The 16,735-nt window shown below is 43.1% G+C and overlaps 1 protein-coding gene across 27 annotated transcripts in view; it reads left to right on the top strand.

The window, feature by feature from the left end:
• BAZ2B (bromodomain adjacent to zinc finger domain 2B) overlaps positions 1-16,735 on the top strand; it is a 267,049-nt gene that overhangs the window by 228,159 nt on the left and 22,155 nt on the right. For 25 of the 27 annotated variants that reach the window (XM_069982753.1, XM_069982751.1, XM_069982754.1 and 22 more), the window contains 5 exons: positions 8,198-8,408; positions 9,162-9,254; positions 9,334-9,395; positions 12,228-12,293; positions 16,013-16,078. In XM_069982753.1, coding sequence (XP_069838854.1) covers positions 8,198-8,408; positions 9,162-9,254; positions 9,334-9,395; positions 12,228-12,293; positions 16,013-16,078 — 498 coding nt within the window. The remainder of the gene's footprint in view (positions 1-8,197; positions 8,409-9,161; positions 9,255-9,333; positions 9,396-12,227; positions 12,294-16,012; positions 16,079-16,735) is intronic. The other 2 variants (XM_069982759.1, XM_069982758.1) reach the window with 1 other exon arrangement.

Here is a 16,735-nt window from a genome sequence, read left to right as displayed (position 1 = left end):
GTATGTCTCTTACCTTCCTCTTCGGCACTATTCCTGTGCTGTTAGCAGTGTAATCGGTTTGGAGCACCGTTAGGAGCACTGCCCTGCCCCCATTGCGCGAGATGACCTGCCTGCTCCATAGATTATCATTAGGAGGAGCAGGCCTGCCCGCGTTCTGGGGCAGTGCTCCTAACGGTGCTCCAGACTGAGCATTACACTGCTAACAGCACGGGAACAGTGCCGAGGATGAAGGTAAGAGACATACCTTCCTGCTTAGCACCCTGTGACCAATAGGGGCTATGAGCAGGTCAGATTTGTCTAACTTGCTGATAGTTCCCCTTTAATAGCTTAGCTAGCATTTTCATGGTTTTCAGAAAATAGGGGATGTGCCCCGGCTGCACGATCGAGCTGTGTAAAGGATCTGCAAGTGAGCACCGATGTAGGGGATTGGCATACGATTACAGAGCAGCTCAGGCCATATAATACGGCTTTTATTGTTTTATTCTCTTCCAATGAATACACATCTCTCTTCACATCCAGGTGGCTATTAAGAAAAACCTGAAAAGGAAAACCTCACAATTGGTGGGTTCTCTGAGGTTGGACCGCCCCAATCATACAGATCACTTTATGTGATGAGAAAATCCCCTTTAAGTAAATGTACAGTACTAAGGTGTGGTTAACCAAACAAGAGGCCCCTGTCAGCTGTAATTCAGGCTCCAAACTGCTGACACTGTTAGAAAGCTGTTAGGACAAGAAGATACATGGTGTCTTTCCTATATCCAATCAACTGGTTAGAAAGTTAAACAGATTTATAAATTATTACTTATCAGCTGCTGTATGTCCTGCAGGAAGTGGTGTTCTCTTTCCAGTCTGACACAGTTTACTGCTGCCACCTCTTTCAGTGTTGGGAACTGTCCACAGCAGGAGAGGTTTTCTATGGGAATTTGCTACTGTTCTGTACAATTCCTGACACAGACAGAGATGGCAGCAGAGAGCACTGTGTCAGACTGGAAAGAATACAGCACTTCCTGCAGGACATACAGCTGCTGATAAGTACTGGAAAACATCAGATTTTTAAATAGAAGGAAATCACAAATCTGTATTACTTTTCTCCACAGTACCCTTTATAAACCCGGTAAGGGGCACTTAGATTCGTATGTGTTATCTTAGTAACTGAATATTTTGCACAGATTTGTCACGTTGAGAACGTCAAGCTCTCATTCACTGCTGGATGGAGATGTGACGAGATATACAATAATTGAAGTGGGAAATTTAGATGAGGAGGAATAAGAGATCAGCTATTCCTAGTGAAGGAGATGGTGTATGCCAAATATCGAAGGATAACTCAAACACAAATAAGCCTTTACCTTTTGATGTATCTGTGCAACAGATGGTGCAACTTATACCAGCCATGCGTGGAGTTTCATTGAATCCCAAGAGCAATCCACTGACAATATAAACAAGCATTTGCCTGGTGTAGAAATGTAGAAACCCTTTCATGTACTGGTTCCCAGTGTCATTCTGGTGCAAGATAGCTTCATGCTAACCATGGGGTTAAAACCAACCTGAAATGAGGCCCTCACTCTACATAGCATATACAATGCTCCACCATTAGGCTATGGTCACACGTAGTATGAGACAGTACCGGCCGTATGATCCTTAGCACCGCAGAGTTCTGATGCGGGTGCATCAGTGCGCGCCCGCATCATAACTCCCTACTGCACACAATGGAGCATGCCGCCGGAGCCGCTCGCTCCATAGTGTGCACTGACAGGGTTTTCTGCGGCCGCTATTCAGTGACATGTCAGTTTTCTACGGCGCTGTTAGGGATCCTGGCCGGAGTGTATACTATGTATATACACTCCGGTCGGGATTCCCTCAGCCTGCAGCACTACATAAGTACCGCAGAAATTACGACCATTCTAACAACGGCCGTGATTTCTGCGGCACTTACGTAGTGTGAACATAGCCTTACCGAGAGTTGCAAGAGAACGACAGAGATTTAGTGAACTCTACCAAACTACTGTAGGCTTGTGGGGAAGTTTCATAGTAACTAGCACATCAAACTCCCCTTTAATAGTTAATTCTGTATTCCATAGATGTCGGAGCCTTTGAATAGCGTCGATCAGGTTTCTTCCAATTTCGACTTGTTACATTACAATTAATAACATTTGGTCAACAGACTCAATTACCCGGTGTACTTTACTCCGCTGGGCCCACATAGAAGGGGCATCATGAAATAGTTTATTGAGATTTCTTAGAAGTAAGAAAATGCTGGAGGATCTGACAAGGAACTATCAGAATAATAAGAGGCAAAAGTAAAGAAGATATATCGGAGACATCTAAGTGAGACGGAAGCTTTAAAGATGGATGCAGCGCCTTTGATTCTGGTCCTGATTAGAAGGCTACTTGGGGAAAGATGATAGGAGTTCACGTTTTGATCTTGGTTTATAGTTTGCGAGCGGCTTCGTTAGTGCCGGGATTATTACAGCGAGACCTTGTAGAGTGCGAGGAGTTGAGTTCTGACTCCTCGTGTCGTTTTTTTTTTTGAGCCATACTTATGCGCTCAAAACGTATTCTGTTCATCTTGTTTAGCAATGGTGGTAGTGGTAGTTACTATATGTTGCTCTATAACTTAATGCAGTGTTATACTTGGGCAGATGTCTCTCCTTGACTTTAGTCAGTTTTTTATCCTTCATTATGGTGCTGTGTACAGTCCTGTAGACACTGACCCAGATTTACTAATTCTAATTCTTAAGGTCCCCATACACCTTAGACTTTGATCGGCTGAACCCACCGGTCACGGCGGTTTCGGACATCAATCTAAGGTTTATGAATATGTAAATACTGTTGAGCCATAATACGGTCCCAATTTGTGGCAAGGATCTCCTATCTTGAATGAAGGTGTCCATGACAGTTCAGACAGGCAGTGGATGCACATCCGCGAACTTGCCCATAGTAGCGGGTCTGCAGTGACTGGTAGGACAACGGATGTGTGAATGTGGCCTAAGAATGTACCATGCATCATGCCGTTTGTTAAAATCTGTTGCATTCTTAGACTGTCTAGTCTTAGAGTACTATTACACGGAACGATAATCGGCCGAATTGGCCCTATGCGGCCGATTATCGTTCCGTGTAGTAAACTCAACGATCAGCCGATGATTGTTGTCATCGGCTGATCGTTGATATAGGTTTGGACCTATAATTGTCAGCCACCGATCGCGCACCGGTACGTGTAATAGCGGTGCGCGGCCAGCAGCTGACGATTAGCAAAGTAAATACATTACCTATCCATGGTCCAGGGCTCCTCCTGAGCTGTGATCCCACGCGCTGCAGCTTCAGAGCGTCTTGTCTTAGCTGACAGGCCGCTCAGCCAATCACAGGCTGGGACCGCCACGGCCAGTGATTGGCTGAGCGGCCTGTCAGTTAAGACAGGCCACTCTGAAGCTTGAGCGCGCAGAACCCGGGGAGAAGCGGATGGCAAGAGGAGCCCTGGACCATGGATATGTAATGTATACCAGTTTAGTATGCCAGGTAACGATGTCCATGCAGCCCTTGTTAACGATTATCAGGCCGTGTAATAGCCCAGTAAACGAGCGCCGATCTAATAGATCGGCGCTCGTTTACAGTTAATATCAGGCCCTATTGGCCCGTGAAATACTACCCTCAGTATAGACTGACCTTTAGTTGGCTTAGGCTAAATTTGCACTTACATCGAAGTGCCTTAGAGAGAGCTCTATCACAAGTTCCATTCATTTAGCAGACAAGCAGTAATTTATTGTATGCTCAAATCATAAAGAATAAACATACATTAGTCGTAGATCAAACAGCTCCCATTAAAGTTAATGGGATCTCGCGGGTATCTTTGTTTTGTGGCGTCTAATGGACTCTCCCCAACGGAGGCTCCAAACACAGCACTGGCAGAAGTATTAACCTAGCCTTAAAATGCGCCAGAATCTTGCACCAGAGTTAAGGCACATTTTGGGCACAAGGTGTTGCATCATAAGCCACACCCCTTTTTCTGATGATACACACCTTTGTTGAGACCACGCCTCTTTTGACGAAGAAAAAGGGTCAAAAAGTGTCTGAAACTCAAATTCAATGTGGTACAAGTCATGGTAAGATGGTATGCAAAGTGATGCAAAATTTTCCAGAATTCTGGCACATTTGCAATAGTAAATCTGTCATTGTCTCCGGATGGATATTACTTTCTAAATTAAATTTATCATTACAGAACAGAACATACAGGAGAGTACAGAACTGATCAGATGCAGTCACAGGCAGAATACACAATTACATCCAGTGACTCACCAGTGACCTCTCCATATTCTCCATCCAGCCCACACTGCCTTTTATTTTTAGCTACTGATGTGCAGTTATGTTCTGTTCTTCAACCCTCCATAATCCAGTCCATCATCTCAACCTAAGTTCCCCCTCTTGGTGCCCTAACAGTGTCATCCTGCTGACACCCCTAATACTGAGCCTGTTGTGCCCAATGCCCCCATACAGCCTTCATTTTCCAGGCAGTTCTCAGCCACATCAACCTTTTCCGGGCAGCGGGATTCAACCGCTGGCTCATCTCTAGTCTAGTTGCATTCTGAGCAAACCTGAAGAGAAAACAGATCAATATTTACAGCCCTCATTATAGAGAAGAATAGACTCTATCCTGTAGAGAGAAGATGTACAGGAGGGCCGCCAGAAGAGCCTAGGACCATTGTGTCCGGCCAGCTCTAGTTGGTAGTAGTGACTCAGCTACCACTTCAGAATTCCTTTAGAAGACCATAGCCATCATATACACCACACACATCATCACACCAAGTACTGACTTCTAGGGTCACCATGTCACACTATCTGTGCAGCCCCCTACCACTGTACCAGTCCTGGGACTGTTGGATTGCCCTGCAGAGGCCTTGTGACAGAACAGTAACCTACATAGCTGGAACCACTGGTCCTCAGATAGCCCCAAAAAGTCCTCCTACAATAATAGTGCCCCCATGAGTTCCCTGAAATGCCCCAGAAAAATAGTGTTTAACTCTGTGTACTAAAAAATACTGAATCTTGTTGTACAGAGTGATGGAGGCTACATAGTCTGTTTCAGCCCCCATGTGATGCCACGGGCACATTGCCATAATCATGCCTACTTTTACCCTTTCTTAAAAAAAATGCTTTCTTTAAAAAACAAACTATAGTTTTGAATGTTGCAGCCTAGTGTTAAAATAAAAAATAAAAAAAACAACATGTTTTCTTAATTCTGTACCCGTAATGAGAATGTGAAACAGAATTTTCAGAAATCTTTGCAAATTTATCAAAAAGGAAAACTCAAATTGCGCATGGATATAAGAATTCAGCTTCTCTTGACATTGGCGTTTAGCTCTATCTCCTCCCATTTTTCTTGATCATCTGTGAGATGTTTCTGCACCATCATTGGAGTCACCTGTGGTAAATTCATTGGGCAGGATTTGGAAAGACACACCCCTGTCTATAGAAGGTGTCACAGCTGACAATGTATGTCAGAGCAAAAGTCAAGTTATGAGGAGGAAAGAACTGCCTGTAGCGCTCAGAGCCAGGATTGTGTGGGGGCACAGATCTGGAAAAGGGGACAGAATAATTTCTGCCGCCATTTTAGTTCCCAAAAGCAGAGTGGCCTCCATAATTCTTACATGGAAGAAGTTTGGAACAGCCAGGTCTCCAAGAGCTGTGGGCCCACCAAACTAAGCAATCAAGAGCTCACCGTGAACCCAATAATAACTCTGGCTGAGCTCCAAAAATCTTTTTTGCAATTGGAAGAAATTTGAGCCGCCTGGAGTTTGCAAAAAAATCGCCTAAATGACTGTGTGGAACAAAATTTTCTGGTTTAATAAAACCAAGATTGAACATTTTAGCCTCAATTCTAAGTGTGGGGGACAAGGAGACTGGTCAGGGTTAAGGGAAAACTAAATGGAGTAAAGTACAGAGATTGTTCTAATGACAATTTGACCCATAGCACTCTGGACTTCAGACTGGGCCAAAGCTTCACTTTCCAACATAACAATGACCTTAAGCACACAGCTAAGACAACACAAGAGTGTTGAATATCTTTACGTGGCCCAATTAGAGTCCTAAACCCAATGGAACATCTCTGTAGAGACCGGAAAGTGGTGTCTACCGACGGTCCCCGTCCAACCTGGCATAGCTTAAAAGGATCTGCAGAGAAGAATGGCCGTACATCCCCAAATCCAGAAAAGGCTGGAGGCCAGAATCACTGCCTAAGGGCCTTCTCTAGATACTTATGTCAGTGTAGTTCTTTCCTTCAATAAATTTGCAAAGATTTCTAATATTATGTTTCACTTTGTCATGGAGTGGAAAATATGGGGAGAAACTTTTTTTTTTTTTACATAAGGCCTCAACATAACAAAAAAGAGAAAGGGTCTGAAGACTTTCTGGATGCATCGTATATGGAAAATTTGGATTGGTATTAGTGCATAGAGATCCCTGAAAATACATACAGGATACAAGAATCACTTTGCATTTTTATCTTTTGCTAATCCAGTGAAAAAGAACAAGTCGCCGAGCAGTAATTAACTGCATAGACAAATCTTATTTAGGAAACACGAGTCAGCTCCCCTGTGCTTTACCACTTATCACATGAATTCATAAAGTGCAAATTAAATGGAGGAAACATTATACCAGGTTAAAAAAAAAATGATATATATAATATCTCAACAAAATTATACTTGGCCATATGTATAACTAGGAGCTGAAAATATTTCATATATAAATCTATATTTTGTACAGCACTCTTATGGTATTTAAAGTGTCACTGTAACTTTCAAAATCTAAATCAACAGTAGATGTGAAATAAAGCAAGTTTGCAATATACATTTATTATTTATTTTGTTGTTATCAAGCTGTAAAAACAAAGCTGAACTTACCAGAAATCCAGGTCCAGTCCACCGAAGGAAGATTTCCTGACTTGTGCTGGTTAAAAAAAAAACAGACTAAACCCAGGAATTCCGGCCAGTACAGAGAGTCACGGCTCAATGTGTCCATCAGTCACATGACTGCCTTCTCTCTGTGAGCACTTAGATGGCCGGGGATACACTGGACTTCCTGTTTTCTGACAGTTAGAAGACAGGAAGTGCTGTGTTTTCCATGATAACTAAAAAAAAATAAAAAATTGTAAATTGCAAACTTGCTTTATATCACATCTACTGCTGATTTAGATTTTAACAGTTAAAACAAAAGTGACACTTAAAGCTTTTTAGGTTTTTTGTGAGTGCTTTTTTTTTTTTTTTTTAATCAACTGAATATGTGTTAAAATAAGTACAATCATTATGATCCCATAAGCTGAAGTCCTAAAATGACCTGAGGCATCAATGACCCATGGTCTTGAAAGGGTTAAAACCAATCCAGTAGATTTGCAAACATTTACAAAGCTAGGAAACCTATTTACCTTTGTTGACATCGTAAGGCGGGGTGAACAAATTGTTGTAGACTTTTGGAGTCTTTGCACCATCCAAGGAGCAAATAAAAATAAATAAATTAAATTCTGCCTAAAAATTATAGAAAAATTAGGTGCCACCAACAAAATTTTGGCCACGGCATGTAGCCCTGGCATAAGGGGTTAGGTAGACCATAAAGGTGGCCTTCACGGTGGCAAATTTGCTGCAGGTAGGTATATATGCACTACAAAGAGAACATATCTGTGCCCCTTATAGCTCTCTCATACTAACCAGTCAACCCATCTGTACATAGTTGTCAGTACAGAGATGGGTGTTGCTTTGCTTCAGATGACTTAGTTGCAAAAAAAGGGTTACTGTCTTACATTGAAGAGAATGAGTTAGTGCATGGAGTCTTATATCCAGGTCATGCTCCAAGGGTAGAAAATATGTCTGCTGCTTTAGGAGAAGACTGGTTTGGCTTGTACAAATAGGTATATACCAACTGATTCTCCTGAATGTAACAGTAACCAGGATGAGATAGGTTTTTCTTCTCTATTATAGAAGTCATCTTCTACGAAAACCTTCACTAAGCCCCATTGAGCTTAGTTTTGTGTTTTTACCAAACACAATGATCCTTTCCAGCATATTTCACATATAAAATGGTTGGTTACATTCTGCAATGAATCTGATAATAAGCACAGTATGAGCTGTAGTTGTGCATGTTGCATCCTGCTGGTAGTTGTGGTGGCAGCGGCGCTCTCCTGCAATCGCGCTGATCCCTCTTCATCTTTTTAAAGGGATTGCAATGGTGTCTTCTGAACGAAGAGGAAATTGTGCCACGTATCAGAGCAATGGAGGGCCGCAGAGGGCGACCGCCCAATCCAGAGAGGCAGCTAGCTAGAGAGGAGACAAGGATGAGACGCAGGAAAGGTCGACCTCCAAATGTGGGCAATCCGGAATTTGCTGTGAATGATGGAGCCAAACTCTTAAGAAAGCTTCAAGCTCAAGGTATGTGAGCTCCACAAAGGATCATGTTCAATGGGCATCAAGTACTAAGTTGATTGCAGTTTCCTGGCCTGAAACATTGGTCAATCTAAGGCTGTGTTCACACGTAGTATATTGGTCAGTATTTTAAGCGAAAACCAGAAAAGTGCAGATCTTGCATTATAGTTAGTCAATCCACTTCTGCTAGAGGTATATGATGGCTTTCCCCGTAGCCCCGATGGCTTCAGCCGTAGCAGGGAAACCAGTGGCCAGCTCCTGCAATGCACTGGGCCCTCTGAGTTGTCATTATTTGAAGCACCTGGTAGCCTAGCTGGCCTTCCTGGCTGCTTCAAATGTGCCTTTAACTGCAAGTACTCCTGACAAGCACTTGCAGTTAAATGTGCTGCTGTGATGACAGAGTGAGGAGCCATTGGCTCCCCGGTCTGCTAACCACTCTTTTGGCCACATGCAGCACTCTTCTGCCACAAGAGACCACTCAGTGCTTCAGCGCACGGGTGACTTGGCAGGCGGAGGGCCCAAGTCAGTGACTGTGAGCCTTAGGATGGCCATACACCTAATCTCTTTCTAAACAAATTTTTCATCATAGCTGACCCCTATCACCACTTACACGGATGGTCTCCTACACGTTAGACTGACCGCCAAATCCGCTGCGAGTCCAAAGTGTATGGGGGCCTTTACACTTTTCACAACCATCCCTAACCACATATGAAATGTAACCTGTATACGTTTGTCATCTTCTGTTTTTCCGCTTCATAGAAATCGCCAGACAAGCTGCACAAATAAAACTTCTGCGAAAGCTTCAGAAACAAGAACAGGTGCGAGCGGCGAAAGAAGCAAAGAAACAGCAAGGTATGAACACGAAGTTTCTGTTTATCGTGTTAACCCATTGCATTGCCTACAGCTTCTGAGAAATGTCTTTACATTTCAGCTATTATGGCTGCCGAAGAAAAGCGGAAACAAAAGGAGCAAATAAAGATGATGAAGCAACAGGTAATATTTGAAGATTTTGCTTTTTTATTGTCCACAATATTGAGACCCTACAGTCCTTTTGGTGAATGAATGGGTCGCTCTGACTTATCACAAATTATATATGAACACTTAAAGGGATACTCCGGAGGGGGGAAAAAACGGGTGTCAGAAAGTTATACAGATTTGTAGTATATTATCATAGAAGACCTCTCCTGTTCTGGGCATGACTGAATAGACCAACGCATTAACTTAGGAGAACCCAATGAAGCTTTACTAACACATGTGGTGTTAATAAACCAGTCAGTATGCCGGAAGAGCGCTGTATTTGGTGCTTTCCGTCGCTCCATAGGAATGAATAGAGCTGCGGGTCGCATGCCGGTCCGGGGCTCTATGCAGGGTCCGATAAGTAGATCACAGGGGGGGGTTCAGGGGTTGGACCTCCCCACAATCTACTTTTCCCCTATCTTGTGGATAAGGGAATAGTTAATTTTCCCCGGAATGCCCCTTTAACTTGTCCCCTAGCCACAGGATAGAGGAAAAGTAAGAGATCGTGGGAGGTCGACCTCCGTACCCCCTACCGAACCCCATATTGGGCCCCTGGCTTCTTTGTTTTGCATGCCGTATCCACGTCTCTATTCATTCCTATGGAGCCGCTGGAAAGAGCCCAGTAACTTGGAAAGTGCTTACAAAGTACAAAGAAGCTGGAGGCCCGATATAGAGATCGGCAGGGGGTATGGAGCTTGGACCCCCCGCAATCTCTTATTTGTCCCCTATAATGTGGATGCTAGAGGGCTAGAGCAACAGCAACTAGAGGGATTAAAAAATGGCAAATCAGAAAGAAAAGCGGTCACATACTGTATACCGATGCCCCCACAGTGTAATATGTATATAGTTGTATACATGTATATACCTTCTACCACAGGGATGCAGCTACTGTATCTGGTTCTGGAGCCCAAACATGCCGTATCTGTATCAGGATTATAAAGCTAAATGCATTGTCTGTATACAGACATTCAGAAACCAAAGAGATAGATGAAGAAAATAACAGATATACAGAATGAATGTCAATAAAAAAAAACTAGTAAAACGAGTTAGTCAGCATATTATACAATACGGTATGAGATTCACCCTAAACCAGAGAGACAAAGATTAATTGAAACTGGAGCGCTGTTAATTCATAAAGCTGTACGGATCCCACGGTCACTGATGCTGACATCAATCACAACGCCTGGTGTCACGCAAAAGATGTCGTCTATATAACCCAAGGAATACAAGACTTACACAGCTCCATAAAGAGCGTCTGTCTTTTAAAAATCAGATGGAAAGTTGCATACTTACAGTCCCCACTTCCAGTCACTCCCATCCTCACTATACTGGTTAAAGGGGCACTCCGGTGGGGGAAAAAAAAAAAAAAAAAAAACATTTCAAATCAACTGCTGTCAGGAAGTTTCATAGATTTGTAAAGGATTTGTATTTGGAAATCTCCAAATACAAATCAGCTGCTGTATGTCCTGCAGGAAGTGTTGTATTCTTTCCAGTCTGACACAGCGCTCTCTGCTGCCACCTCCATTTCATTAACTCTCCAAAGTAGTAGCAAATCCTCTGTCCTGACATGGACAGAGGTGGCAGCAGAGTGTCAGACTGGATAGAATACACCACTTCCTGCAGGACATACAGTAGCTGATAAGTACTGGAAGACGTGAGGTTTTTTTTAAGTAGAAGTAATTTACAAATCTGTATAACTTCCTGACACTAGCTGATCTAAAAAACAATGTATCCCTTTAAGCTGAATCCTTATGGAAGCTACAACGACAGTCCTGATGTCTGCCACCTTGCTTTTTCAGAAAATTATAAATAATGAATGGGGACACGGAATGTTTAGAAAATTGAGGACAGGGGGTGCAGTTTTTTTAGGTGGAAATGTACTTTTCTGTTGCAGTGGACATAGACCATGTGACGTATAACATAGTAACATAGTAACATAGTAAATAAGGTTGAAAGAAGACAAGAGTCCATCAGGTTCAACCTAGGAAAATCCTACTGTGTTGATCCAGGAAGGCGAAAAACCCCCACGAGGCAGAAGACAAACGCCCCACCACAGGGAGAAACTCCCCCCCCCCCTCCCCCCTCCCCCCTCCCCCGACTGCAATGGCAACCAGAACAATCCCCGGATCAACGTATCACCAGAAATCTAATGCCCATAACTTGTAATATTATATTTTTCAAGAAAAGCATCCAGGCCTCCCTTGAACTTATTTACTGAATCAGCCATGACAACATCATGTGGCAGAGAGTTCCACAGTCTTACCGCTCGTACAGTAAAGAACCCGCGTCGATGCTGATGATGAAATCTTCTTTCCTCTAGACGTAGAGGATGCCCCCTTGTCATTGTTACAGACCTAGGAGTAAAAAGACCACTACAAAAATCTCTGTACTGTCCATTCATATATTTGTACATTGTGATCAGATCGCCCCTAAGACGTCTTTTTTCTAGCGTAAATAACCCCAAGCGTGATAACCTGTCCTGGTACTGTAACCCACCCATTCCCTTAATGACCTTTGTTGCCCTCCTCTGCACCCGCTCTAGGTCAGCTGTGTCCTTCTTATATACCGGTGCCCAAAACTGTACACAGTATTCCAAGTGTGGTCTGACCAGTGATTTATAAAGAGGCAAAACTATGTTCTCATCTTTAGCATCTATACCTCTTTTGATGCATCCCATTATTTTATTAGCCTTGGCAGCTGCTGCCTGGCACTGGTCACTAAAGTTGAGTTTACTGTCCACCAATACCCCCAGGTCCTTTTCGGAAGTAGTATTTCAATAATTGATCATTTTTTTTATAACCTTCTTAGGAAAAAATCAAGAGGATTGAGCAGATCCGTATGGAAAAAGAACTACGGGCCCAGCAAATTCTAGAGGTATAAGGGAGTCTCCGATGCCTTTCACTTACTGCATATCCTATATCACTTGTTGTGTTCTGCATTTGTCAGTCATGTGTTCAGTTGGCAGGATGGTACTTGAAGAATGTATAGTCTGTGGTGACTACATTCAGGCTTAGGACTCCGTGGGTACGTCTGTATGGTTCATATGGCGTTGTATTAGGGATTGTAGAATAATAACATATTATGGAATCCAAGGCTTAAAGAGACACAGTAAGGTTCACAGAAGGTCCCCATAACTTATATGGACCTTAAAGCGACTCTGTACCCACAATCTGACCCCCCCAAACCACTTGTACCTTCAGATACCTGCTTTAAATCCAAGATCTGTCCTGGGGTCCATGCAGTTATTGTCCTAAAAAACAACTTTTAAACTGGCAGCCCTGTGCCCTACGGTCGGGGCTTATATTGCGTATGCATTAGGCTGGCACAACCTCTCTGTCCCTCCTCCCCACCCTCCTCATCATTAGGAATGCTCCAGGCAGATTGTCTCCTATTCATCAGCTGTGTCAGCCCGGCACATGGGCTGGATCATTAAGCACATGTTCAGAATGGCGAAAATGTTTCAGTGGCATTTCTAATGATGAAGAGGGTGGGGAGGAGGGACGGAGGGGTGGTGCAAAGTTAGGGCACAGATACTCCCGTTGGGCATGGGGCTGCAAGTTTAAAAGTAGTTTTTTAGGACAATAACTGCATCACCTGCTGAACAGACCCCAGGACAGATATTGGATTAAAAGCAGCTATCCGAAGGTACAAGTGGTTTGGGGGGGGGGGGGGGTCAGATTGTGGGTACAAAGTCGCTTTACCTAAACCATGTCTACACCTGATGATCACAACTTACAGCCTCCCCCTCCCATCTGACAGTATACATTTGTGGGAACAGCCAGAGTAAAGGCCAGGGAGAATAAGACATTAGATGTTTTCTGCTCCCCAGACAACCCATTTAAAGGGGTACTCCGGTGGGGGGAAAAATTGTCTTATAGTGTCAGAAATTTATATAGATTTGTAATTTACTTCTATTTAAAAATCTCAAGTCTTCCAGTTCTTATCAGCTGCTGTATGTACTGCAGGAAGTGGTGTTTTCTTTCCAGTCTGACACAGTGCTCTCTGCTGCCACCTCTGTCCATGTCAGGAACTGTCCAGAGCAGGAGAGGTTTTCTACGGGGATTTGCTGCTGCTCTGGACAGTTCCTTAAATAGACAGAGAGCGCTGTGTCAAACTGGAGAAAATACACCTCTTCCTGCAGGACATACAGCAGCTGATACAATACAGGAAGACTAGAGATTTTTTAATAGAAGTAATTAACAAATCTGTATAACTTTCAAGCATCAGTTGATTTGAAAAAGATGATTTTCACTGGAGTATCCCTTTAAGTAGCCATAGTGGATGGGAAAAGCTTGAGTAGCAATTGCTTTCCAGTACATGACACATAACATGTATCATATAGGTGCATGAGATTTTCTCATGCATTTGCTGGCCTCAGTTTGTTCCAACTTTACTTTATCAGGGATTTATGTTTACTGCAGCAGAACACACTGATGATGTATCTACTCGTCTGAGCTATCGGTATATATGACACAAGAACACAAGTCTGTCCATTTTCCCTTTTTAAATGATCCTCTACTACAATATTTTTACACCAAATTTACCCAATTTTTTTAGACATATAATCTAACAGATTAGATTTAATGCAGATCTGTCTGCTGAGTATGCCGCCCTATGTAAGGGAAACATGTCACGCCTAAAAGTCTGTAACAAAATGCACAAAAAAGTTTGTGCTATTCAGCTAAGGCTATGTTCACATTATGTAAGAGACCGGCAGTTCCGTGACCTGGCAGGGTCACGGAACGGCCGGTCTCTGAAAATATCATCCCGGCCGATACTGCAGTACCGGCCGGATGATCTTTAGCGCCACAGAGTCCTGATGCAGGCGCATCCGTGTGCGCCTGCATCAGAACTCCCCACTGCACACTATGGAGCGAACGGCCGCAGCCGCTCTCTCCATAGTGGACACTGACAGGGTTTTCTGCGGCCGTTGTTCAATGAATGGTGCCGCTAGGTATCCCGACAGAATGTATACCATGTGTATACACTCCGGACGGGATTTCCTCAGCCTGCAGCATAACGTAAATTCTGTACCAATCACGGCCGTTGCAACAACAGCAGTGATTGGTACGAAACTTACGTTGTGTGAACATGGCCTAAAGGTGCATTGAAAAATACCTATGGTCCCCTTGTTCACCCCTCTGTAGCTCACCCCCTCTCTTTTAAAGCATCCTTGTCATTTGAAAAAAAAAGAAAAAGAAAAAGATGTCTCGGTATTCAGATCTCCAACAAACAATAGGGAGAAGCATGTGGCTGAGCCCTTCTCTCTCCATCTTTCCTGAGGAGATCGAGTCTTTGGTAAGTCTATGAAGCCTGTCTCCTTCAATGTGATGGGGAGCACAGTGCTCAGCTACATGCTTTTCCTGGATCATTTTAACAATTAGTAGGGATCTGAACCGATCAAAACTTTTGACATCTCTCTGTGACACTTGAAAACTTTATTCAAATGACAGGGACACTTTAACAACCTATCAATAATTTGTATTGGGCATCTTTACTTTCTGGGCCCCTGTGCAGATGAACTTATTGCGCATATAGTATATTTGCCTATAGTATATAGTATTCACTTTATCTTTCTTTTTTGTGATCTAAAAACAATTTTGTTGTTAGATAGTGACATATAATCCAACACAGTTTTATGTGAGTAAGAAAAGATGGGTAAAAATCAGTTTCTGTCACATCAGATTTCCTAAAATCTCATCAACCTTGCTGCTACTTTAAATGCTGATGGTCACTTTTTTTTTTTAAGAAATCAACAGGGGGTGTGATGGGTGTGATCAAAGTTTTTCTATGTTTAAATCAACATTATACATATGGCCACTAGGTGTCTCCTTTCCTGTCAAACTGTGGTCCATGCTCCCTCCATGCCCATATTTTGGTCTTTTCTCGGTTCAGAAGAAAGAGACCAAACACAGGAAGTCCCAGTCCTTTGCGCGCTCACAGACATGGCTTGTTATTGATTGACAGCCATTCCTGAGCGTGCACAGAGCAGGACAAGTCTTCACTGCAAATGCATACTGCTGCTGTGAGTCCCCATTTAGTAGAGTATTCTGGAGGTGCTTGCATTGTATGGTCAGCTCTCCTGTCACACAGCACACCAGCATGGAGCAAAGTTTGGCTATATGTATAATATTTATTTAAACATAGAAAATTAGAATAAAAATGTGAGTATACTGTAAAACTGCCTGCCATCACAGCCCCTGTTGATTTCTTTTTTTTAAAAAGGGCCTCTTTAGTGTGAGATCCTCTAAATGGGTGATTGGTTTTACACCGACGACAATGCCGAGACAGCGTTGTGCAATAGTAACAGATGATATCTCTAACCCCATAATTTTTTAATGTTTGATTTAGGATAATGAGCCAGTGGCGGAGTGTTAGTATGAAGGGAGTCTGACCTTTAGCCGCACACCCATTATTTCATTGGCAGGCAGACCATAAACATTAGCATGCAGGAGAAGTACGGCTCTATTGTGTCCTGTGTCCTGTATTGTTCTGTCACCCAGTAGGACATGAGGCTTTCTCTAGCATCTGATAAAGTGTTCAGATTGTAGTTGTGCTGTTGCATGACCTTGAGACCTGTTTTGCATGCACAGGCTAAAAAGAAAAAGAAAGAAGACGCAGCAAATGCCAAAATAATGGAGGCCGAGAAACGAATAAAGGTTAGTTTAGATAAGAGCATCATTTGCTTCGGTTTTTTATCTGACTTGCTTTGGTCAGGACGTGTAGTCTAAGTGACATGCTTTTGCTAGAATCTAGAGCAGGGGTACACAAGGGCCCGGGGCTACACGGTCATACTGTAATATATGGCGCCATGATCTGTAAAATGAGTGTCCAGCTATAATCACCAAAAGTCGTTGAAGGATTAGGCTCATATGTCTGTTAGCTAGAGCTCCAATTATCAGAGTTCCCAATTCCTTATAGGCCACATTGGTTAATGATAAAATCCGATCATATTTTATCCACCACTAGGGGGAGCTTTTATCCACCAGTAGGGCTCTTACACAGTGACACATTGTAGCTTCTAAAGTCTTATGTTATGATCGAATCCTAGGAGTCCCCACAGAGGAATCATATGATGCTTATGCTGCTCCATACTTCTGTGCTCTATGGGGGGGGGGGGGGCAGTACATTGATGCCTGCTTTCAGGGTTTTTGTATGCTGTCTTCACCAACTTTTTAAAAGTGGGTGTGGCTTATAGTAAAAGGGGTGTTTCTTGCAGGCTAAGAGGGGACACTGCTATGGAGGAGTTAAAGGAAAAAAAAGTGGTACTCACCTACCCTGATCCCCCACAGCTCCTGTCCCAGTGCCTTCCGGTC

Source organism: Dendropsophus ebraccatus, chromosome 9, assembly GCF_027789765.1.
Source record: "Dendropsophus ebraccatus isolate aDenEbr1 chromosome 9, aDenEbr1.pat, whole genome shotgun sequence".
NCBI lineage: Eukaryota > Metazoa > Chordata > Amphibia > Anura > Hylidae > Dendropsophus > Dendropsophus ebraccatus.
The sequence above is the reverse complement of the archived record's forward strand: the minus strand, read 5'-3'. Positions and strand labels throughout refer to the sequence as shown.